At 43.1% G+C, this 25,441-nt stretch overlaps 2 protein-coding genes across 2 annotated transcripts in view; one reads left to right on the top strand and one right to left on the bottom strand.

The window, feature by feature from the left end:
• LOC129698055 (uncharacterized protein K02A2.6-like) overlaps positions 1-25,441 on the top strand; it is a 198,828-nt gene that overhangs the window by 975 nt on the left and 172,412 nt on the right. The gene's annotated exons all lie outside the window — the stretch shown is intronic.
• pan3 (poly(A) specific ribonuclease subunit PAN3) overlaps positions 21,813-25,441 on the bottom strand; it is a 76,245-nt gene continuing 72,616 nt past the window's right edge. Inside the window, exons 17-18 of the mRNA XM_055636893.1 lie at positions 25,079-25,217; positions 21,813-24,844 (exon numbers count right to left, since the gene is read on the bottom strand). Of these exons, the coding sequence (XP_055492868.1) occupies positions 24,704-24,844; positions 25,079-25,217 (280 nt within the window). The 3' untranslated portion in view covers positions 21,813-24,703. The remainder of the gene's footprint in view (positions 24,845-25,078; positions 25,218-25,441) is intronic.

The raw sequence follows: 25,441 nt of genomic DNA on the forward strand, positions 1-25,441 counted from the left end.
ATCTCATCCAGAGTCTTGCTCAGGCCAACATCTCCTTCTGTCTCAAGAAAACTAAGCACTTGAGGTCCCTGCGCTGCACTGAGCTGCCAGTCGGCCCAGTGACACAGCTGGTAGTGCTGCTGTCCCACCGTGCTGGAGATCTGAGTTCAATCCCAATTTCGGCTCCTAAATCTGTGAAGTTTGCCATTTCTCGAGGTTCCAACGTGCATAATTAATGCCTTGTGAGGTACCAGAGGCAGAGCAGCATGTTAACATCTGTAGGTGGTTTGGGAACTTCTGTGTCCCTTCCATCATTTTTGTGGTTCCATCAAAGAGTCTGAGCCTCTGAGTCCTGGCCCAAAGTGTCACCTATCCATGTTCTCCAGAGATGCTGCCTAACTGCCAAGTTACTCCAGCACTTTGTATCCTTTTATGTAATCCACCATCTGTAGTTCCTTGTTTCTACTTTCAAAAAATATTTTAAGTTTCACTTAGCCCCAAGCCATTTAATCCAAATAGTTAATATTAGTTATTATAATAGTTAATAACACTAATACTTAATATTGAATGGGTGCTCTGCGGAACTGCAAACCTGGTTATTATTTATGGAGTGTATCAAATACTATTTTTTTTTTCTCAGTTGGTATTGCTGGAACATGATCCACATGAGTCCATTACCTTTCTGGTTATCCCACCTGCATTCTCACTGCAACTAGATGATGCAACATCTTATTCTTGATGTTTTGCTTCCGATCCACTTGCATCTTTAATGGAGGACTATCACTGCCAACAGTCCAGCTGGTTGAGAATTGGGGCAAACAAGCTTTAATCTCCCTGCTCTATCTTGGGCCAGTGGTGCTCAGTCCCACTTGCAAGTTCCCATACCAAACACCTTTATCCCCATGGCCGCAGTAACCTCTTGTGAACTCCTTGGGTCCAAATAAACTCGAGGCTTCGTTGCAATAACTCTGACAAAGCAGAGCAGTTCATGAGCTGTTGACTGAGAAATTGGAGCCTGAGATTCCTCTTTATGCCTTGATGACCTGATAATTGTCAAAATGTAATTGATGATTAAAAGAGATTTAAAAGATCCAATCAATTAACATAAAATCGAAAAAATAAAATAGTCATACAGTCATAGAGTTATATGGCATGGAACCAGACTCACACCAACCAACCCGTCCCATCTACACTAATCCCACCTGCCTGCGTTTGGCCCATATCCCTCTAAACTTGTCCGAGCCCCCCTCTCCTCATTCACATTTCTTCCACCATCTCCCACCTCCACTATCACCCTACTCCTTTCCCCTGCTTTGTGTGCTCTTCTCCACCCCCATCCTACATGTCCTTGTTTCCATTTTCTTTCCCTTCCCTCATCCCCTTCTACCCATATCCCTCCCTTCAGCTTTATATTTAACCTCTAATATGACAATCTTTGCCTCCTTTTCACCTCTATCCTTTGTCACTTACTCCACATCTGCCAATCACACTCCCTCCCTGACCTGTATCCACCTATCACTTGCCAGGCTTTGTCCCACACCCACCTCTTCATTGTCATTACACAGATTAACATGGCAAACTCCTGTCTAGCTCCAGACACATAACTGGAATGCATCCAGATTACAGGTGTATGTGGTTTCAAATGCTGGAAACATTCCTAATTACCGTTCGTATTCTGTAAGTTAGTAACTTCAGTTGACAAATATAATTCTTAAATAGGTTATGTTTCCTTGGTATCTTGCACTGAAAATGATAAATGCTTTCTATACATCAACCAGCTAGTTATTCTACATTGTTAATCGATGTGTTGTTAATCAAGACCACATATCAGAGATACCTTCTTGGGAACTTTGCCTGAAGTGAATTCACTGGGTAGATTTGTGGAACCTTCACACACTGCAAATGGGCATAAGAAAATATAGAATAAACCACTTATAACTCATGTCCTAGATGGTCTGTGTTTATGCTTGTGTAGAATGCATGATCGTCAGTTTAGTACACTAAATAGAACAGTATATATTTATATTTATACACTATATTCTCAGAGTGTAAGCCACCATCTGACTGGAATTTTGTTAGTTGAATGTTGTTCATCCCAACTGATGATGAGGTGAACTCTGCGTGTGTCTCTTTGGAACTCACAAGTGTGATTGTTATTGTGTATATCTGTATAGAAGTAATAAAATATGTTTAATTACTTACTTTCCAATGTATTGTATTTTGTTATCCTTTGCATTGTGTCAAAACCTTATTGAGTAGTGCAACAATATTATAGGTTATAAATTGTTTTATCTCTTTGAAGATTCTCTGAAGATTTCAAGTTGCAGAATGATTTCTCTTAAGAGAAGTAAATCACATTCATTGTAATTAATTATGCTGGTGGCCTTGCCTGGTTCCTTCCTCTCTGAAGTTCAACCTAATTAGAAACCCAAGAGTCTAGAGTGTTTAATTGTCTTGTGTACCAAAACAGAAGAATGAAATTCTTACTTGCAGCAGCACAACAGGTCTGTCCACCCAGTACTCAATAGCTAAGATAATAAAGAAAGAATTGGAAATAAGTTCGATAAATTTAAAAAATATGTGCAAAACAAAAGAGGGAGTGTAGTGTGCAGGTCCCGACAATCTCTTCACCTGCCCCGATGCCCAGGTGGCTGTGAGAGGTGTGGGTGTGACCTTACTGACTGCGTTTGGGCACCTTGTTAATGATATGGATCAGGCCATGGAGCACCAACGGTGGAAGTGGTGCATGTTTACACTGGATGGAGTTATCACACGCTCAAAGACTGCAGCTGTTGGGCAGACAGATGTATCGGCACCAGATAGACTGTTGTAGATGAGGTCACACGTACAGATACATCTGACCTCATTGTTGAGGGTGAAATCTCACTCCGTTTTTGTTCCCTTATGAGTCTCCATGGCTTAGCCCATTGTGACACTTGGTGGTGGATAATCATCTCCCCGCCCTGTGAACTTGATGTGCACTCCTGTGTGTGGGAGTTCTGGTTCACCAGCTGAAAAAGACCTTTGGTGGTCAGTTAATCACCAGGAAGATTGGTGGTCATAGAAGCAAGTCAAGTCAAGTCAAGTTTATTTGTCACATACACATACGAGATGTGCAGTGAGTCATTGTGTCATACAGTGTGAAAACAGGCCCTTGAGCCCAACTTGCCCATGCCAACAAACATGCCCCATCTACAATGGGCCCACTGCCTGCATTTGGTCCATATCTATCTAAACCTATCCTATCTATGTACCTGTCCAAATGTTTCTTAAATGTTGTGATAGTACCCAACTAAGGGAATCCCATTTAGACAATAAGACAATGGACAATAGACAATAGGTGCAGGAGTAGGCCATTCTGCCCCTCAAGCCAGCACCACCATTCAATGTGATCATGGCTGATCATCCACACTCAGTACCCCTTTCCTGCCTTCGCTCCATATCCCTTAACTCCGCTATCCATAAGAGCTCTATCTAACTCTCTCTTGAAAGCATCCAGAGAACCAGCATCCACCACCCTCGGAGGCAGAGAATTCCACAGACTTAAAACTCTCTGTGTGAAAAAGTGTTTCCTCATTTCCGTTCTAAATGACTTACCACTTATTCTTAAACTGTGGCCCCAGGTTCAGGACTCCCCCAACATTGGGAACATGTTTCCTGCCTCTAGCGTGTCCAAACCTTAATAATCTTATATGTTTCAATAAGATCCCCTCTCATTCTTCTAAATTCCAGAGTGTACAAGCCCAGCCGCTCCAATCTATCAACGTATGATGACCTGGGAACTGCAGGTCTTTTGGCCCACTGTTTCCACGCCGACCAGCAATTACCCCGTACACTAGCACCATCCGACACATTAGGGACAATTTACAATTTACCGAAGCACTTATCCTACAAACATGCACGTCTTTGGGGTGTGGGGCAGGTGAGCCGACCTGGGCGCTACAGCCAGTCGCGGGGCACGCAGGCGATCTGGGCGCTACAGGCAGACCTGGGGCAGGCGAGCTAGCAGCTAGTCCTGGGCTGCTAGATTCTAGGAGCTGGCGGCCTCCAACGGGAATCAACCTTGACAGCCCCCCCCCCCCCCCAGGATTGATAATAAAATTGTAAATTGTTCAGTGTTCTTACTGCTAGCGGACAGAGATTGATCATCAGCCTGGACTCGTTGAGCCAAATGGCCTGTTTCCATGCTGTATCTCTAAACTAAACTGAACTTAATGACACCTTTCCTATAGCTGGGTGATCTTGTGAGTTGGCTTCTCGGGTCCTCTATGGGGCATGTCCCCAGTCTATCAATGTAGCTTTAGATTACAAGACCTGTGCGTCTTTGGAATGTGTGAGGAAACCAGAGCATCCGGTGGAAACCCACATGGTCACAGGGAGAACGTGCAAACTCCGTACATTCAGCACCGGTAGTCAGGATTGAATCCGGGTCCCTGGCGCTGTCAGGCAGAAACTCTACCGCTGCTGCCACTGTGCTGCCCTTTAAGTGTCATAATTGTACGTGCCTCTAGCACTTCCTTTGGCAGCTCGTTCGATGTACACACCACTCTGTGTGAAGGTTGCCCCTCAGGTGGAGAGGATGGGGCCAGCACTGAATTCCTTCAGTCATGTATGTGTTGGTTTGTGGGCAATCAGTCATGAGCTGCTTTCTCTCATCTTCTTTGGATTCAGGTTTAACTCATCAAAATCCTGCACTTTGTATGTTGAGTAAATTCTGATCAGCACATTCATGAGCTGTGCAGCAAAGAATGTCATCACTCAGATTCTTGCACACAGACTTTCCAAAGAAATTCTAGAGCTTGAGAAATATTGTGGTTTTTAACTTACAATCTATAAATAGCCTACTGTGAAATGTAGGAAGAATTCTCTAACAATATCCACCCAGCCTACATGTTATTTCCTCATTTCCAACACACATGTATTCATTAGAGTACATTGGATGACGTGACTGGAGGGTGGTCTTGAGTCATACATCTCGAAACAGCCCCTTCAGCCCCCTAACTCTGTGCCAACATCAACACCCTTTTATACTAATCCTACTCTATTCCCATTTTATATTCCCTGCACACTTCGATCAATCCCTCCTCCAGCAACCATGGAATGGAAACTGGCATGTGATCGTACCACTTTCTCCTCCGGAACTCAATGATTAATTCCTTGGTTTTGTTGGCGTTGAGCAGTAATCAAATGCACAGTGGTTTCTGTGTACCGGTATTGGGGCAACTAGTCACTATAGTCAAAATATAAATAGAGACCTAACATTGTAGCTGTCATATTTCAGTTCCGTAACAACAAATTCCTTGCCCTGTCCTCTCCTCTCGCCATCAGGCTGATGTGATCATCCTCTTAGAATCAAAGCATGGAAACAGGCCCTTTGACCAACTCGCCGATGCCGACCAAGATGGTCCATTCAAGCTCACATTTGGCCCATATCACTTCAGTCTAGTTTATTGTAATGCGCATCAAGGTACAATGAAAAGCTTTGGTTGCGTGCTATCCAGTCAGCAGAAAGACAATACATGATTACAATCGATCCATTTACAGTGTATAGATACAGTGTATAGATACATGATAAGGTAATAACATTTAGTGCAAGGTAATGCCAGCGTAGTCCGATCAAGGATAGTCTGAGGTTCACCAGAGGTAGATATTAGTTCAGTACTGCTCTCTAGTTGTGGGAGGATGATTCATTTGCCAGATAACAGCTGGGAAGAAACTGTGCCTGAATCTGGTGGTGTGCGTTTTCACACTTCTGTACCTTTTGCCTGATGGGAGAGGGGAGAAGAGGAAGTGGCCAGGGTGCGACTCGTCCTTGTACTGCACCTGTCCAAGTATCTTTTAAATGTTGTTATAGTTCCTGCCTCAACCACCTCCTCTGGAAGTTAGTTCCATATATGCAGCACCCTCGTCTCGGTGCTAATGTCGTGCAGGAGCCTAAAGTCCCAAACTACCAGGTTCAGGAACAGCTATGTTCCTACAGCTGCCAGGTTCCTGAACCGACCTGCACCAGACCTTGGCAACAGAAAACCCAGGTGTACACGTGGTCCAAACTCCGAGACCTTCCAGTCCTCTCAATTGTTGACTCCATGCTAAATCCGCATAGTGGATTAGAATAGTGAAAGACCTGGATAGAGTAGATGTGGAGAAGATGATTCCAGTAGTGGGTGAGTCTATGACCAGAGGCCACAGTTTCAGGGTGAAAGGACGTACCTTTAGAAAGGAGACGAGGAGGAATATCAAACGAGGAGGAGCAAGGCAAGTAAGATAACCCACTCATGATCACACTTTAACCATATAACCATATAACAATTACAGCACGGAAACAGGCCATCTCGACCCTTCTAGTCCGTGCCGAACACATAATTTCCACTAGTCCCATATACCTGCGCTCAGACCATAACCCTCCATTCCCTTCCCATCCATATAACTATCCAATTTATTTTTAAATGATAAAAACGAACCTGCCTCCACCAGCTTCACTGGAAGCTCATTCCACACAGCTACCACTCTCTGAGTAAAGAAGTTCCCCCTCATGTTACCCCTAAACTTCAGTCCCTTAATTCTCATGTCATGTCCCCTTGTTTGAATCTTCCCTACTCTCAGTGGGAAAAGCTTTTCCACGTCAACTCTGTCTATCCCTCTCATCATTTTAAAGACCTCTATCAGGTCCCCCCTTAACCTTCTGCGCTCCAGAGAATAAAGACCTAACTTATTCAACCTATCTCTGTAACTTAGTTGTTGAAACCCAGGCAACATTCTAGTAAATCTCCTCTGTACTCTCTCTATTTTGTTGACTCTTTAGCCAGGGGGTGGTGAATTTGTGGCATTCATTGCCACAGACGACTGTGGAGATGGTCAATTAAAGCAGAGATTGACAGGTTCTTGATTAGTAAAGGTGTCAAAGGTTATGTGGAGAGGCAGGAGAATGAGATTGAGAGGGAAAGATAGATCAGCCACGATTGAATGGCGGAGTAGACTGGATGGGTAGAATGGCCTAATTCTGCACCTATGACTTATGAACATGTGAACACATGCCACTGGACAGTGGGCAGCAATGGAAACACCACGTCATCATTGGAATTGATGGTTGGACAACTGCCACAGTGATCTCAGTACCGGATCACACTGAGAAAGGCCGGCAGCACTCAATGCCTTGTGTGGATTCACCGTCACTCCATGAGGGCTCGGACTTTGCTCATGGCTACACGATGAGCCATTTGAAGACCAGGAGGAAGAGGAGGTGAACCGGGTGTGGGAAAGGAACTGAGAACTAACACAGCCATATTATTGTGGCTAGTCTGTGAGTGATTCATCCCTCAGCAATCCCAATCAATTCTTCACTCAACCACTGTCCCAAGTCTTTCCTTCCTTCTGTTACTAGGACCAAGAAGATAAAATAAAAACCATTACAAAAGTAAAATTACAATATTTTAACAATTTTTTAAACATATTTAAACCAAAATTTTAAATTAAAGCATGCCAAGCTCTGCTTAAAAAAGATCAACTAACCATTCTTGCATATCCCTTAGAACCTTATTAACAACATTTAAACGGCATTTGGACAGGCAAATGGATGGGAATGGTATAGAGAGTTATTGGCCATGGGACTGGCTTGGATGGGGCATCAAGTTGGGCCGAAGGGCCTGTTTCTGTGCTGTATGACTCTAGACTTGACTTCAGTGTAACTGGTCTATCTGCTTTGCAGCAGTGGCCTTTCAATAGCTGGGGCTTGGTTGCTGTCTTTCAGAAACCCCTGGAGGTCACGCTTGAGCAGGTCAGGCCATTGTAAGCCAAGCCAATGCATGCAACTTCTCACTGTGTATGGCACTGGTATGGAGTGACTGGATGGTATGGAAAGGCCCACACCCGCACTGCAAGTTCCCTGCACCCCCTCCTTCACCGGAGCCCCCATGGGGGTGAAACCCTGGCATTGCCCAGTGCCACAGTGGCGCATGTTAGAGTTGCTGCCTTACAGCTCAGGAGACCTGGGTTCGATCCTGACTACAGGTGCTGTCTGTACAGGGTTTGTACGTTCTCACTGTGTGACCACATGGGTTTTCTCTGAGTTCTCCAGTTTCCTCCCACACTCCAAAGACATACAGGTTTTCACACTACTCAACACTGTACCTCGGTGACTGCCAATCACCCCCCCCACCGGACACTCCTCCCACAGGAAAAACACTATGACTGTATGCATGTAAATAGATTTATTTAATGAAATCATATTCTATGTTGCTCTCCAGGGAGATGCTAACTGCATTTCGTTGTCTCAGTACTGTACACTGACAATGACAATTAAAGATGAATCTGAATCTGAGGTTTGGAGGCTAATTGGGTTTGGTAAAAATTGCAATTTGTCTCTAATGTATAGGATAGTGTTAGTGTGGACTCAGTGGGCTGAAGAGCCTGCTTTCACTGTATCTCCAATACTAAAAACTAAACATGCCAATGGGTTTATCCAAAAGTCTCTTAAATGCCACTAGCTTTATCTGTCCACATCACCATCCCTGGCTGCACGTTCCAGGCACCCATCACCCTCTGTGCAAAAAACTTTGCCCCTCTCACCTTAAAGTTATGCCCTCGAGTATTTGATACTTCTCCCCTGGGAAAAAGGTTCTGATTGTCTATCCTGTTTAGACCTGTTATAGTTAGAGTAGATGCAGCCATTTCTGGAGATCACATGATATAACCATAGCTGTCTCTTGCACTTTCCAGATGCCCTCTGTGATTTATGTGCCACCTTGTTGTGCATGAGACAGGAAAGTGCAAACGCTATTGTGTATTGTGTTTCAGGGATGCGGTCATGTTGAATAGCTGGATGTAGAAGCTGTGGGATCCAGATTTTAGGGTTCAATAGTTATTGTACGCAGAGTTTGGACAGACTGGAATTGTTTTCTCTGGAACACTGAAGTTTGAGGGGACGCCTGATAGAAGTATATAAAATTATGAGAGTCATAGATAGGGTAAACAGGCAGAACCTTTTTCCAAGGGTGGAAATATCCAAAACTAGAGGGCATAGATGTGCAGAGCAAGTTTTTTACACAGAGAGTGGTTGGTGGCTGTAATGTGTTGCCGGGGGTGGTGGTGAAGGTAGATAAAATAGTGGCATTTAAGATGCTTTTAGATCGGCACAGAGATATGCAAGGATATGAATCATGTGCAGACAAAGGAGATTAGTTTATCTTGGAATTATATTCCACACACATCGTGGGCTAAAGGGCCTGTTCCTGTGTTGTGCTGTTGGATTTCTGCTAATGTCCTTTAAAATAGAATAGAATTTTATCAGATGGGTTAAATTACTATATGATAAACCAATGGCAAGAATACTAACTAATAATATATTATCTTCAAAATTTAAATTATCGAGGGGCAATAGGCAGGGCTGTGTTTTATCACCCCTGCTATTTGCACTTATGATAGAGCCGCTTGCTGAAAGGATAAGAAGGCATCCGGATATTCAGGGATATAATACTAAGGATACTATTAATAAAATATCACTATGCAGATGATATACTTTTATATATTACAAACTCCCAAACGAGCATCCCGAATCTATTAAATCTAATAGAGGAATTTGGCTCTTTCTCCGGTTATAGAATAAATTGGAATAAAAGTGAAATTATGTCATTAAAACCCCAGAAAGCGAATCACCTATTAAAATTTCCATTTAAAATTGCAACGGAAAAATTCAAGTATTTGGGTATTCAAGTTACTAGAAGATATAAATCATTATTTAATGCTAATTTTATACCATTATTAAATAAATTTGATTCACTGATTAAATTTTGGAGAACGTTCCCACTGTCACTAATCGGCAGAATAAACGCTATAAAAATGATAGCGCTACCACAAATAATATATTTATTCCAATCTATACCGATATATATACCAAAACACTTAAAAAAAAAATTAGACTCGAATATTTTTAATTTTATTTGGGATTATAAAGCACATAGAATTAAAAGAAATCACTTGTGCAAACCCAAAGAGGTGGGGGGGGGGGTTTGCACTACCTAATTTTCTATACTATTATTGGGCAGTACGTATTAAAAATGTAATTTATTGGTTGGACAGTTCTGCTCAACAGTTGGAATGGATAAGAATGGAGAAAGAGGATTGCGTCCCCTACGATCTAGGAGCGATCATTTTTTCCCCAATAAAGCTGAATAATATGTTATATAAGAAGAATCCAATTATACAAAATACAATACGAATCTGGAAACAAATAAAATTAACTTTAAAATTAAGAAATTTATCAGTGCTAACACCAATAGTGAATAACCCAGTATTTAAACCATCTGGTATGGATAAAACATATAAACAATAGGAAAAAGTGGGAATTAAAAAGGTAGGTGATTTGTATGAATTGGGAAATTTATTATCATTTCAACAACTAAAATCAAAATTTAAATTTTAAATACCTACAGGTATGTGACTTTATGAAGAAATATATACCAAGATTCCAAAGTATAATTTTAGACCCACTGGAAGAAGTAATGAATATCAAGGCGGAGTCAACAAAATTAATATCATACTTGTATAACAGTATTTTAAATATAGAATTACCATCAACAGAGGCAATTAGAGAAGACTGGGAAAAAGAATTAATGATAAAAATCTCAAAAGAAACATGGGAAAAATATTTGATATGTACATAAATGTTCGATCAACGCTAGACATAACTTAATTCAATTTAAAATATTACATAGATTATATTATTCCAAAACTAGGTTGAATAAATTTTATCCAAATATTTCTCCCATTTGTGATAAATGTCTTTCTCAAAATGCCAATATTACACATTCATTTGTCTCTTGTACAACACTTTATAAATTTTGGTGTGATATATTTGATATATTCTCAAAGCTATTTAAGACAAAAATGGAACCTAACACTGAAATGATTATATTTGGAGTAAGTGGAGATGGGAACAAATTAAATACACACCCAAACTCATTTTTCAATTATAGAAACATAGAAATTAGGTGCAGGAGTAGGCCATTCGGCCCTTCGAGCCTGCACCGCCATTCAATATGATCATGGCTGATCAATTATGGGTTAATAACAGCAAAAAAACATATACTTAAATTTTGGAAAAATGCTAATATACCAACATTTAAAATGTGGATTAGTAATATGTTGGACACAGCACATTTGGAAGAAATTAGACTCCTCCTAATAGACAAACAAGACCTATTCTTAAGGAGTTGGTCCCATGATTTTTTTTGGATTCATGTGGTGACATAGTATCATGAAAACTAACAGTTTCAGGTATGGGTGAAAGATGATTTAGAATATTAAAAAAAAATCATCTCACTGTGGCGATTGAACAATCTCCCTCCTGATTTCCTTCTTCACTTATTCTTTCTCTTTCACTTTTTCTTTATCGGTTTTTCACCCACGCTCACTAATCTATTCTTCACTTTTCACAACCTCTTTTTCTTCTTTCCTTTCTCACATCTCTCTTTAAAAAAAAGGGAAGTTGTACAGAGAATGTAATATGTTAACATCATTTTTGTACCAATGCATTGTACTCACTTCTAATAAATAAAATATTAAAAAATAAAAAAAATTAAAAAAAGAATAGAAAGTGAAGTTACACAAACTTGTCTGCATGTGTTATGCAGCAACAGCATATTTTAAATAGTTGTCAGTGATAAACTAGGGGCAGAGCAGCATCAGCTTGTGCTGGACAAGCTCCCATCAGTACTCAGGCTGAAAAGTGAACAGGTCTCTTTTAATGAAACTGTGGGAAATGTTGGAAAGACACGGCTGGTCAACAGTAGTCGTTAACATTCCAGGTTGGTGATCACCAAAAGCTCCATAGATGCTGCCTCACCCGCTGAGTTTCTCCAGCATTTATGTCTACCTTTGTAGTGCGTGGGTCTCAAAAGGAAGCACGAAGTCCAGTGTTTTGAGAGGCACCTTTTATTATGTTCCTCCCGGTTGTAGGGACGACCAAACAAGAGAAAGATGGCACCCAAACCCCTGACTTTAAACCCTCTGGCTAAGGGCCGCCTCCGGACTGAACCACTCCCGTGCCGAGGGGTTCGACAGTATGATTTTTGCCGTCTGGCACGGAATGCAGGTGCGAGCCCAATGGCCAACCTGCTTGCGCAGACCGTGCCACATGAAACGAGCGGCCACTAGTGCCGTTGTTGCCCGGATTGATGGGTGAGCCAGTCCGTGGATCACCTCGAACACCCTCCGGCGCCAGGTGGCAGGGACGATGGGACGCGGCTGACCGGACGATGCATCACACAGGATTGTCACTCCCCCAGGACCGAGAGGGACATCCTCAAGGTGGAGGCTGGAGATGGCAGTCCGGTAGGCGGGCACCTCATCGTCCGTGAGCTGTGCCTCTGCCAGAGCAGAATAGTCAATTCCGGGCACCACCTTGAACACGGCGTTGATAGCGGGGCGGGACAATGCGTCGGCCACCTGGTTCTCTTTCCCCTCGATGTAGCGGATAGATGTCGTATACTCCGATATGTAGGCCAATTGCCGCTGTTGTCATGTGGACCAGGGGTCGGAAACCTTCGCCAGGGCGAAAGTAAGCGGCTTGTGGTCCGTGTAGGCGGTGAACGGGTGGCCCTCCAGGAAGTAGCGAAAATGGCGCACTGCCAGGTACAGAGCCAGGAGCTCGCGATCGAACGCGCTGTATTTCGACTGCGCACGGTTGAGGTGCCGACTGAAGAAGGCCAGGGGCCGCCAACCTCCGCCCGTCAATTGCTCCAGCACACCACCAACCGCCGACTCCGAGGCGTCCACCGTGAGAGCAGTCGGGTCAACTTCCCGCGGGTGCACCAGCAGTACGGCCCGAGCAAGGGCCTCCTTCGCGCCGTCAAAAGCTGCCTCCGCCTCGTGGGTCCACTCAACGCTCTTCTGCTGCCCACCCGCCAGAAGTTGATACAGAGGCCGCATGATGTGGGCCGCGGATGGCACGAAATGATGGTAAAACGCCACCATGCCGACAAACTTCTGCAGGCCATGCACCGTGCGTGGGCGGGGAAACCGACGGATGGCGTCGACCCTGTCAGGCATGGGAACCGTGCCTTGTGCAGTCACGCGGTGGCCGAGGAAGTCAATCTCGGTTACACCAAAACGGCACTTGTCCAGGTTGATGGCCAAACCATGCTCGCTGATCCGCTGACAGAGCTGCCGAAGGTGAGCGCAGTGTTCCTGCTGCGAGCGGCTGGCCACCAGGATGTTGTCCAGGTACACAAACACGAAATCGAGGTCACGACAAATCCCGTCCATTAGGCGTTGAAAGGCCTGAGCAGCGTTCTTGAGGCCGAACGGCATCCGCGTGAACTCATAAAGTCCGAATGGCGTGATGATCGCCGTCTTGGGTACGTCATCCGGATGAACCGAGATCTGGTTATAACCCCGTACCAGATCCACTTTTGAAAATATTGTGGCCCCAGCCAAATGGGCCGTGAAGTCCTGGATGTGGGGTACGTGGTATCGATCCGCTGCTGTTGCGGCGTTCAGCCGTCGGTAATCCCCGCAAGGTCGCCAGCCCCCGCTTGACTTAGGGACCATGTGGAGTGGGGACGCCCAAGGGCTGCTCGAAGGGCGTACGATCCCCAAGGCCTCCATTGTGCGGAATTTCCGCCGTGCAGGACGCAGTTTATCCGGCGGCAGTCGGCGTGCTCGTGCATGGAGTGGTGGGCCCGTAGTCTGGATAAAATGTACCACTCCGTGGCTGGGGGTCGATGATCGAAACTGTGGGGTCAGAATGTCTGGGAACGCGGCCAAGATCCGTGCGAATCGGGAGTCCACGGACGCCAGGGGCCGTCCCACCGGTTGATACAAACGCAACGTGATCGGCTCCATCGTAGCAGCGTTGACCAAACGCTGACGCCCGACGTCCACCACGAGGGAATGCGCCCGGAGGAAATCGGCCCCGAGCAATGGCTGGGAGACGTCGGCAATGGTGAACCGCCACGAGAAATGGCAGGAGGCGAACACGATCGGAACCATGCGCAGTCCATATGTGCGGATGGGGCGGCCATTCGCCGTGGTGAGGATGGGCCCCCGCTTACCGGAACGAATGTCAGCCAGCGAAGGGGGCAGGACGCTGAGCTCCGCTCCAGTATCAACGAGGAAGCGGGTCCCGGAGCGCCGATCCCAGGTGAAAAGGCGGTGAATTTGGCCGGCCACCGCGGGGACTATTGGCAGCCGGCCCAGGCGTTTCCCGGGAACGTGCACGGCTGGCGGCATTGTCGTGCTGCAGCAACCCAGCGCTCATGGAAATAGCACCAGCTCCTTGTGTTGGTGCTATTTGGAGCTTGCCTGCCCCTGCTGGTGGTGCCTGCAGCTTGCTGGCGCTGGACTGCAGGTGCAGTACCCCTCACTGCCGCTGGGGGCGATCGTACGGGCCGCCGGGCTGGAGCTGTCACTCCTTCCACAGCTCCCCCGCCCCACCGGAGGAAATCGGGAGCTGCCGGGGTGACGTCATCGGCGCGCCTGGCGACCGCCAGCGCGTTGACGTCATCGGCGCAGGCTTGGAGATCGCTTCGCCCAACACCTCTGCTCGGTTCGCATTAACCTACCTGATCTCCCGGTGGCTCAGCACTTCAACTCCCTCTCCCATTCCGAATCCGACCTTTCTGTCCTGGGCCTCCTCCATGGCCAGAGTGAGGCCCCCTGTAAATTGGAGGAGCAGCACCTCATATTTTGCTTGGGCAGTTTACACCCTAGCAGTATGAGCATTGACTTCTCTAATGTCAGGTAGTCCCTGCTTTCTACTCCCCTTCTCAGTTCTCCCTCAGCCCGCTGTCTCCACCTCTTCCTTTCTTCTTCCCGCCCCCCCCCACCCTCACATCAGTCTGAAGAAGGGTCTCGACCCGAAAAGTTGCCTATTTCCTTCGCTCCATAGATGCTGTCTCACCCGCTGAGTTTCTCCAGCATTTCTGTCTGCCTCCTATGTACAGAGATGAGATCAGTGTAAGTTGACAACATGTTCAGCACAGACATGGGGCCTGCATGGTGGTGCAGTGGTAGAGATGCTACTTACAGAGCCAGAGACCCAGGTTCGATCCTGACTCTGGGTGCTGTCTGAACGGAGTTTGTGCATTCACCCCGTGACCACGTGAATCTTCTCCCAGTGCTCGGGTTTCCTTCCACACTCCAAAGACGTACAGGTTTGGCTTCAGAAAAAATTGTAAATTGTCCCTAGTGTGCAGGATAGTTCTAGTGTACGGGGTTAGCTGGTCGACGCGGAGTCACTGGGTCGAAGGACTTGCTTCCATGCACAGACACAGCCGAGGCCATCATGCAAACCAACCTCCCTTCCTTTGACACCATCTACATTTCACACTGACTTGGCAAAGCCGCCAACATTCCCCTCTCTCCCATCAGGCAAGTACAGAAGTGTGAAAAACCACACCTCCAGATTCAGGGACAGTTTCTTCACAGCTCTTATCAGGCAACTGAGCCATCCTATCACCAACTAGAGACAGGTCCTGACCTAACATCTCCCCCATTGGAGACCCTCAAACTATCTTTAATCGGACTTTATTGGACTTTATTTTGCACAAAACTTTATTCCCTTTATCCTGTATCTGTACAATGTGGACGTCTGGCAATAACACTATAGGACACAAACACACAATTAAACACAGAAACCTGCAGGTTATTGTCCAAACTAATTCTACATGTGTCCCTCCAGTTTTTAAGATTTATCCGTGAACATGTCTCTGCACATCTATTTAAAATGTCGACATTTGGTCCAATCCGTTGACATTCTGCTGCTTTATTAACAAAATTCATGCCAAATATGAATAAATGGGTGAAGGACTTTGTATGTCATTGCAATTATGCGTCCATTTAGGTTTGATCCAAACACAAAGTAGTCTCATGATCTTGATTTAAAGTTTAGGTTGTTAGTTAACATTAATTCTTATGACAAATTTCTGGTCAGATACTACTCCGTCCAGAGGAAACAAAATTCTTTCCTTTAAAAATTTAATGTAATTGGCCCGTACCGGCAACCGTCCCTTGGCACCTCATCTCCATCTAGTGGCAGACGTCAGGAATGCAATTTTCCTATCTTACCATATAACCATATAACAATTACAGCACGGAAACAGGCCATCTCGGCCCTTCTAGTCCGTGCCGAACACTTACTCTCACCTAGTCCCATCTATCTGCACTCAGACCATAACCCTCCATTCCTTTCCCGTCCATATACCTATCCAATTTATTTTTAAATGATAAAATCGAACCTACCACCTATTCCACTGGAAGCACATTCCACACAGCTACCACTCTCAGAGTACAGAATAATATCTTCGTCAGCAGGAAGGAACTGCAAATGCCAATTTATTAAAAAAAGACACAAAGTACTGGAATATCACATCGGGTCAGGCAGCATCTCTAGAGAATATAAAACGGGTTATTTTGAGTCAGGACCCTTCTTCAAACCTCTCAGATCTTTATTGGCATTGATTTATTATGGTCACGTACTGACGGGGGGGGGGGGGGGGGGGGGCAGCACAGTGGCACAGCCGTAAAGTTGCTGCCTTACAGCGTCACAGACCTGGGTTCGATCCTGACTACAGGTGCTGTCTCCCTGTTCTTCCCGTGACAGCGTGGGTTTTCTCCGGGTGTTCTGGTTTCCACAAGAGGCCTTTGATGCATAAGACTAGGCGTGTAAGAATGAGGCTACATCACTCTGCAAATTGTAATTCTAGAAAGTCTATGTTTTTGCTGTTAGTAGCTGTTCCCCAGACTGAGTAAAAGAGTCAAGAGTCATGAGTGTTTTATCGTCATAAACGGTGGTGCAACGGTAGAGATATAATGGCGGCACCGGCATGTTTAAAAATGCAAAAATGATTTCACTGTGCCGCTGCTTTTGTGACCAATAAAGCACTATTGAACTATTGAATTGCCTTACAGCGGCAGAACCCAGGGTTTAATCCCAACTACGAGTACTGTCTGTATGGAGTGCTGTCTCCCCAATGTCTTTCTCCGGGTAATCCGGTTTCCTCCCACACTCCAAAGATGTACAGGTTTGTAGGTTAATTGGCTTGGGTAAAATTGTAAATTGTCACCAGTGTGTGTAGGATAATGTTACTGGACAGGGATCGCTGGTCGGCAGGGACTCTGTGGGCTGAAGGGCTTGTTTCCTCGCTGAATCTCCACTAAAATTGAAAAACTAAAATTTAAATATGTCCTGGAATTGACCGTTGAAATTCTTACTTGCAGCAGCGCAACAGGTTACACATAGTACTTTGTAGATACCAAAATAAATAACAAAAAGCTCAATAAATGAAAAAACAATTTAGTGCAAAATAAAAAAAACACCTTAAGTCCCTAGTGCAATCAAGCCTGTTTGTAATTTAGTTGAAGTTCGTAGTGTTCAACAGCCTGATGGTTGTTGGAAAGAAGCTGTTCCTTAACTTTGAAAATTGGTTTTCCAGCCCAACGCAGTGTAACAGGTAAGGTATAGTGGAAAGAAAATGTGCAGAAAGTGCAGGTAAAAAAGTGCCAGGTACAATTTGGAGATTGCGGCCAATAGCTTATGAGAGGTCCATTCAAGAGTCTAGCACCAGGTGGGGGAGAAGCTGTTCTTGAATCTGGTGGCACATGCTTTCAAGCTTTTGTATCTTCTACAAACTGGAGAGGTTTTAGTTTTAGTTTTAGAGATACAGTGAAGAAACAGTCCCTTTGGCCTGCCGAGTCCGTGCTGACTAGTGATCACCCCATACACTAACACTATGTTACACACTGGTGCCAATTTACACAAGCCAATGAACCGACAAACCTGCATGTCTTTCGAGTGTGTGAGAAAACCCACGTGGTCGCAGGGAGAATGTACCAACTCCGTACAGACATCACACAGTCAGGATTGAACCCGGGTCTCTAGCGCTGTAAGGCAGCAACTCTACCTCCGCGCTACTATGCCGCCCTAAAGTCAAGCATAAAGACTGGAGAGGATACAGGAGGGAATGACCAGGGTATAAGTGGTCTATGATTATGTTGGTTTATTTCCCAAGGAAACACAAAGTGCAGGTGGAGTTAACATTGTTTGGTGTCGACATCTATGTGGGATCAAGGCCTTTACATATACAGGTGTCCCAAGGCCCGAAACGTTGCCTATTTCCATCGCTCCATAGATGCTGCTGCACCCGCTGAGTTTCTCCAGCACTTTTGTCTACCTTCGATTTTCCAGCATGTGTAGTTCCTTCTTAAATACCTCTGGCACCATAATTCTGCTTTTAAAACAGTCTCTGTGTGAATACAAATTCACAAGGTGGATTCCACAAATTTTTACCAGTTGATCAAGATCAGTGTGAATTACACAATTTCAAGGGTTAGGATTATACAGGATTATTGCAAAACAAGAGGAACACAGTGGTGCAGCTGGTAGAGCTGCTGCCTCAACGGCAGATCGGGTTCCATCGCGACCTCTAGTGCTATCTGTGTGGAGTCTGCATGTTCTCCTGGCCACGTGGGTTTCCTCGGGGTCTTCTGGTTTCCTCCAAGATCCAAAAGACATGCGGGTTTGCAGGTTAATTGGCCTCTGTAAATTGCCTCTGGCGTGTGGGTGGTGGAAGGGAAAGAGGGATAACAATGAACTTGTTAAAAAGGATGATTGATGGTCAGTGTGGACTTGGCGTGCCTGTTTCCAGGCTATATCTTTCAATGATTGAAAAGAAAGGCAGCATTTACTAAGGGTATAGTGCATGTTTTAAAGTAAATTGTCCAGTTGGCTATTTGAGGTTGCTTCTATGTATCCTCCAATACTGCAGGAGTAATTTCTCATCTCATGTTTTAGCAATCCGTATGGCAATGTACATATTGTAGGTTACAAACAGGAGTTACACTAAAATGAATGATCACCAATGACTACAAGCAATTCTAGTTTTTTTAGATCATTGGGAATAGTTTGACTGTATTAACAATGTTTTTAAATGTAACAAATTCTGTTTCCTAAAGATATTTTGCAGATCATGTTTAGTTTAGAGATGCAGCATGGAAACAGAGCCCCTCCGCCTACCGAGTCAGCGCCGACCATTGATCACCCGTTTACGCTAATTCTGTTGTCCCACTTTGGCATCCTACCAACACACTAGGGTCAATTTACAGACCTACACGCCTCAATTAATCTACAAACCTGCACGCCTTGGGAATGCGGGAAGAAAGCAGAGCGCCTGATGAAAACCCACGCGATCACTGGGAGAATGTGCAAACTCTGTGCAGACAGCGCCATCAGGATTGAACTGGGGTCCATGGCGATGCGAAGCAGCGACTCTACCCCTGTGCCACACTGTGTTCAGGGTCCGTCAGTATGGTTCTCCTGACTAAATGGGTAGAGATGATCACCTTTAAGGGTTTCAGAAGTAGACAGACTAAGGAAAGGAACACCGTGTCAGCTTATAAGATTTGATTAGCAGAACTTTAAAAGAAGTCTGATGTCAACGAGGGATCATAAGTGAACATAATATCAGGATTACATTTAAGAAATCTCAGGAGCAAGTTTAGTTACATCGAACCAGAAAGTTGAGTAAATTGGACAAAAGGTTTTAACAATAATAATTCAGGCGTCTGTTCAACTGTCTCTGGCAACAGATGTGTTAGCAGGCAGTCTATATTTGGAAGGTCTCATGTCTGATCATTTTGTGGCAACCATTCCGATTGAGAAACTCAGCAAATGACAGCTACGCCAATATATTTCTGGCCCAGATAGAGATGTAAATTGAAACTCAGCTTGGTTTAGCATATTCTGTGTGCATAGACATCTATATTTAGGAGGAAGTGGTCAACAGCCTTGACATCAAATTTCATCTCCAAGCAACGTACAGTTGTTAACACTTTCTGTACCAAAAGTGATATCTTAGACTTCAAATGTTTTTCTATATTAAATTAAATGTAACTTTTTTTATTCAACCTGTCAAATAACCGGAGTTGTATAATATGCATTTGCAATATTGCCTGCCTCTTGCGTGCAATTACTTGGCCTCTGCAGATGAGAGTATTTCCTGATAAGGCCAACATTTATTTTCCTTCAGAATTGCTCTAGTGAGTCATAGCCTTGAACCAGTCTCTCTGTAAAAGGTGGACTCTACTCCCAGTACTGGAGGGTAGTGAGGATCTACTACTGCAACCCAGTCATGAAGGATCAGAATTCTGAGCAACTTAAAGGGGTGGTGTACCATGTATCTGCTGTCATTGCCCTATTTGGTGTGAAAAATGCTAAGTAGCCTCAGCAAGAAACTGGAATTAATTCTGTTAATCGCACACATATGTTGTGTGAAAATCATCAAGCCAGTTGCATGGGGTGCCAAATATGGTATCTATGATGCAGCTAGTAGTACAGTTGCCTCACAACAATGAAGACACAGGTTCAATTCTGATGTTGGGTGCCATCTGTGCGAGTTTGCATGTTCTACCTGTAACCATGTGGGTTGCCCCTTGGTGTTACGGTTTCCTCCCACATACGAAAGACGTGCTGCTTTGGAGGTTAATTTACCTCTGCAAATTGCCCTAATTTGTATGGTGTGTACCCACAAGTAGAATAACATAGAACTACTGTGAATGGGCGATCGAAGGCCAGAATGGGCCCATTTCCATGCTGTAACTTTCAATCACTCTTCTGCTGCCCCAAAATGCTAGTTCTTACAGTGCAGGTCAAGACTCTATCTCCACCAAGAGGCTGGGTTGCAGCTGGACAGCATGATTTCAGGCTGCATTGGTCCCCTCCCAAAACAAGTGATTGTCTACACTGACCAGTGTATCTAACGTCCAGGCTTGCCAGTCGTTAAAGATGAGTTTAGATATTCACAAACATACAAAACTAGTTATAAATAATTGTTATTTAAAAGTTAGTCATACAGCATGGAAACAAGGCCTTTGGCCCAACTTGCCACCAACCAACATGCCCCATCTAAAGTAGACCCACTTGGCCCATATCCTTCTGAGCCTATCCTATCCATGTGCCTGTCTAAATGTCTCTTAAATGTTATGATAGTACCCATCTACACCTGTATAAATCAGCCCTTCATTCTCCTGCCCTCCAAGGAATATGTGTTAAGACTTAAAACACCCACATAATCAATTAAATAAAATAAAAATGCTAACTTGCCTCTCAGCATCCAATTTCTGGTGCTGCCAGTGGAAGCATTTGATAATAGTTTAGATAGGCATGTTTATGTCTAGAGATACAACATGGAAACAAGCCCTTCTGCTCACCGAGTCTATACCGACCATTGATCACCCATACACTAGTTCTATATTATCTTACTTTTGCATCCAACACACTGGAGGCAATTTACAGAAGCCAATTAAACTACAAACCTGCACGTCTTTGGAATATGGGAGGAAACCAGACGGAGCACTCGGAGGAAGCCCATGGGGTCACAGAGAAAACCAACAAACTCTGTACAGGCAGCACCCATAGTCAGGATCTAACCTGGGTTTCTGGCACTGTGAGGCAACAGCTCTACCACAGTGCCCCTGTACATGATATGCAGGGAGTAGAGAGAGAGAGATGGCAGGCAGTGGAGATGAACAACATTATATTTGCCGCAGACATTGTGGGCCAAAGGCCTGTTCTGTTCTATGCTCTATTTATGTTTGTTCCTCTGTTAACTTAATTGGGTGCACAGTACTTAATATACCATGGGTTTTTCACCAAGTGGCATATTTCCCAGCCCATACTCTGCTGGGGAAGCATATCCCATTGAGGAATAAACAGTACTCCCCATAGGATAGATTCCCAGAGATCTGTGCAGCAGTCAATCCCATGATTTAAATTAAGCTCTTTCCAAAAGTTTAGAACTTACTGTTTTATAGATGTTACTATCACAAACAAAATTTGGCTAGACTTGAATTCTGGTATTCTTTATTAAAATACTGCTGTACATACAAAAGTTTAAATCAGGTGGAAACATTTAGCACAGAGGAGGGGACATAACAGACAAAACTGATTAATTTGTGGTAGCTGGTTTAAGGAATTTCTTCTTTACAAAAATAAACAAAATAAGGCCAAAGTTGAACACACGGGGTATGTTTACAAGGTTTTCTTACAAAAAAAACTCACCTATAGAATATATAAAAAAATTATAGTAATACATATGCAGGTTGTTTTAAACTGTGTTAGCCAACTGAAAACCCTGTCTATAATTGAAAAGATTTTCAAAAAATACATGATTTCAAAAGTTGAAGTCACCATGTGATTTCAGGGGCTGACACTGGATCATCAAAAGGTAGCATGTTTTCCATGATGCACTTTAAGCCTTTATAACATTTCTTGAAATAGCTGATCACTAATTAAATGGGCAGATGCCCAAGATTTCATCTTAAGAAATCAATACCAACTTAAAAGCCCAATTTGTAAATATTCTTAACTGCAGGAACTGTTTAGACCATTTGGAACTCTCGAAATCTACACCTATGGATTAATTTTACAGGTGTATACCTAAAACCTCATGATGACTAGAGATAGTAAATATAACAACATGGAATAAAAAAGTGTCTGTCCTTGCATACAAGTGCTAACTTGGATTAGATCGTGAAAGTAGTTGAATGAATATTGTGGGCATTTAGCTACTCACTGAAATTATGTTAGAAGCAAGAAGACACAATTATCATTTTTTTTCTAATGCAGAGATGATTTTTTTTTGCTTTTGATAATCCAGAGGCAATGTGCTGGTTGAGTTTACGACAAAACTGAAGCCCCTCGTACTTCTGCCTATTACCACAAAATTGGTCCGTACTACGAATGTGAGAAAGCCAAGCGCACACTTAACAGTCAGATGATCCCCTTTGAGCAATCATTCACAAATATGGAAACAAGAAACTTTTGAAATGCACAGAATGATATAAATACAGTATTTCTTCTCATTATGTCAGAATACCATTTAATTTTTTTTTAAATGGTTTTATATAAAAGAATGCATTTTTCCCAAAACATACAAAAAACAGCTGCTTCTGTCAAACAGATGAGCTCTTGACATGACTTTACTTAGGACGTTATCCTTGAAAGAACATAAAGTGTCCTCAATTCATTTAAAACTAAAATGGGGAAACATTGTGATTGCTTGTACTGCTAGCTTATAGGCCAATTTGCACAGGAGGCATACGTGTGTCAAAATCACAGATATACATAGACCTTTCCTGTTAATTTTAATAAATGCTGCTACCCAGTCATCAAATAAACGTAGGTTCAAATAAGCATGAATATTTTTGCCAATATGCAGAACTTTATGCTGTTAACATTGGACTAACAAGAAAGAATGTTCAACTGCAAAGACTGCATTGCTCCATACTCCGTTTAAGCAATCGTTTGCATTATATATAAAGCAACCAGTGCTATAGAATATTTAATACTGGGAAGAAAAGATGTACTTCACAGTCATTACATTGAATTTATTTTCTTTATATCCACATCTCCAGATTGTCCCAACAATTTGACAGTCATATAATGACTTCTAGTTTAAACAAATCTGCATCATGTTTTGATATGTTCCGCTTATTTCACCAAATGGATATATTTCAATAAATGACAATACATTTAGAATTTGATTCTGCAAATGAAATAATTTCTCCAAAAAGTGATACAGTTTATAATCCTACAAAACCGAATCGTCATACTTCAGGTAGTTCCAGATATCCATAATTAGTATGACTAATTGCAAAGCCAATTTTGGGGCAAACAGTATTGTAAAAGGCACAGCAGTGCACAATCCTTCCAAAATGAAGTAGTTCAATTGCACAGGTTACTATTGTCAAATAACTGCTGCTTTTATGTTAATGTACTTAAAGTTCCTTTTCGTTTTCATATCCAGTGTAAAGTACCCTAATAAAGCTGCTGTTCAAATAATAGAACTTTATACAAAATTAAATGGTACATAACAAAATTTAATCCACTCCTGAGATTTCAGGCATTGAACTCAATTTAAAAATTAGTCTCCTATAAAAAAAAGCTTGCATAAATGTAGAGCCATTTTACCTGTTTATTACTTACACTGAATTTGTTTTTAAAAAAAGGCGCTGGTAGCTGTATGAAGCAAAAAAAGCTACTTTTAAATTTTGTTATGAAAGATGTGTAGCCGTGATAGTTCGGAGATGCCATCAACACCGACATACAGGAGTTGTTTCGTTCCTACAAGTATAGCGTCCATATATTCCACCTGATTTCCATAAAAATATGCTTCTTGTTGTTTGGTTTTCTGAGTGATAGAACTTGGCAGTGAGTCTGAAGGTCCAGCACACCTTTTGCCAGAAACATAACCCATCGGAATGCAGTTTCAAATATCATTTCCAATGGCATTTTCATCTAGTCCTTGCCATAGGTTTGTGTGCAGCAACACCTCCTCAATGTCTTCCTTAGAGGTATACACAGTTACCCAGGAAGCAAGTCCAAAGGTAACAAATTTCCCTTATCAAAATTACATGTGGTAAATCCTTAAAGATCACAAGTCCTGAACTTAAAATTAGTGCATAAACACGTGAAAAAATAAAACTGGAATCATCATGCATCTGATGCTGTTTCCCAATTTAAAATAATCTTGACAAACACAGATGGCAGTTCCAACTCCTGTAATATGGACGTTCCTCCTTCAAGTAACAGTGTACCTGACCAACGTGCAAGCAACGCTGCTCATTTACATTTGTCTTTTTAAATGTGAAATGAGATGGCATTAGTACAGCTGTAGTGCAATTAGCTCTTTAAATTGTTCTTCGGAAATATTTTGCCTGACCACAGCAAATACTACAATTGCCCATTAGAAGCCGCAAGGAGTTCTGAAAAAGCACTTTCAAAGCAGCGCTTCAGATCAGCATATGTCACCACAAGAACACTCTTTTCATCTCTGGAAACAAGACTTATTTTTTCTGGTACACCAGCGTCCAACTGCAAAAAAGTGAAAAGCAAACAGCTAATGTTAATCAGCCTTAAAATGGTGAAAAGCAAATCAGCAAAATTCACAAAATTATGCACATAAAGAGCTAGTTGTATACATTGATGTCACATAAATTTCACCACAGATATTTTAATCTATTCCCAAATCATAAGTGATTCATTTAAAATATTTTGAAGGTAAGAAAGTGTTGTCTACTGTATGATAAAACACATTTTGCACATTACCTTGTTCAAACAGGAGACCATGTGACTGAGATCAATCCACGGAGTACCTGCTTCAGTCAATTGATGGAAAAGATGATCTCTAAACAGCTTTAGAAGATATCGGTCACCTGTTTCTGACCAGGTAGGATCTTTTTGGAATCTAGCAAAACAATATGCACAACATTAAGTAGCAAGCCTAATTAATGACCATTCTGAAGGCTCCCAGTGAGAGAACAGTACACCATTCACATAATATAAAGTAACATAGTATTGACTAAGATACAAATATAAATTCCAGTCTTCTTGAAATGGGAATTGAATACCAAATAGGAATAAAACATTGAACAGAATTTTACGCATCAACTAACAGTACTTAATCGCTGC

Source organism: Leucoraja erinacea, chromosome 6, assembly GCF_028641065.1.
Source record: "Leucoraja erinacea ecotype New England chromosome 6, Leri_hhj_1, whole genome shotgun sequence".
Classification (NCBI taxonomy): Eukaryota; Metazoa; Chordata; class Chondrichthyes; order Rajiformes; family Rajidae; genus Leucoraja; species Leucoraja erinaceus.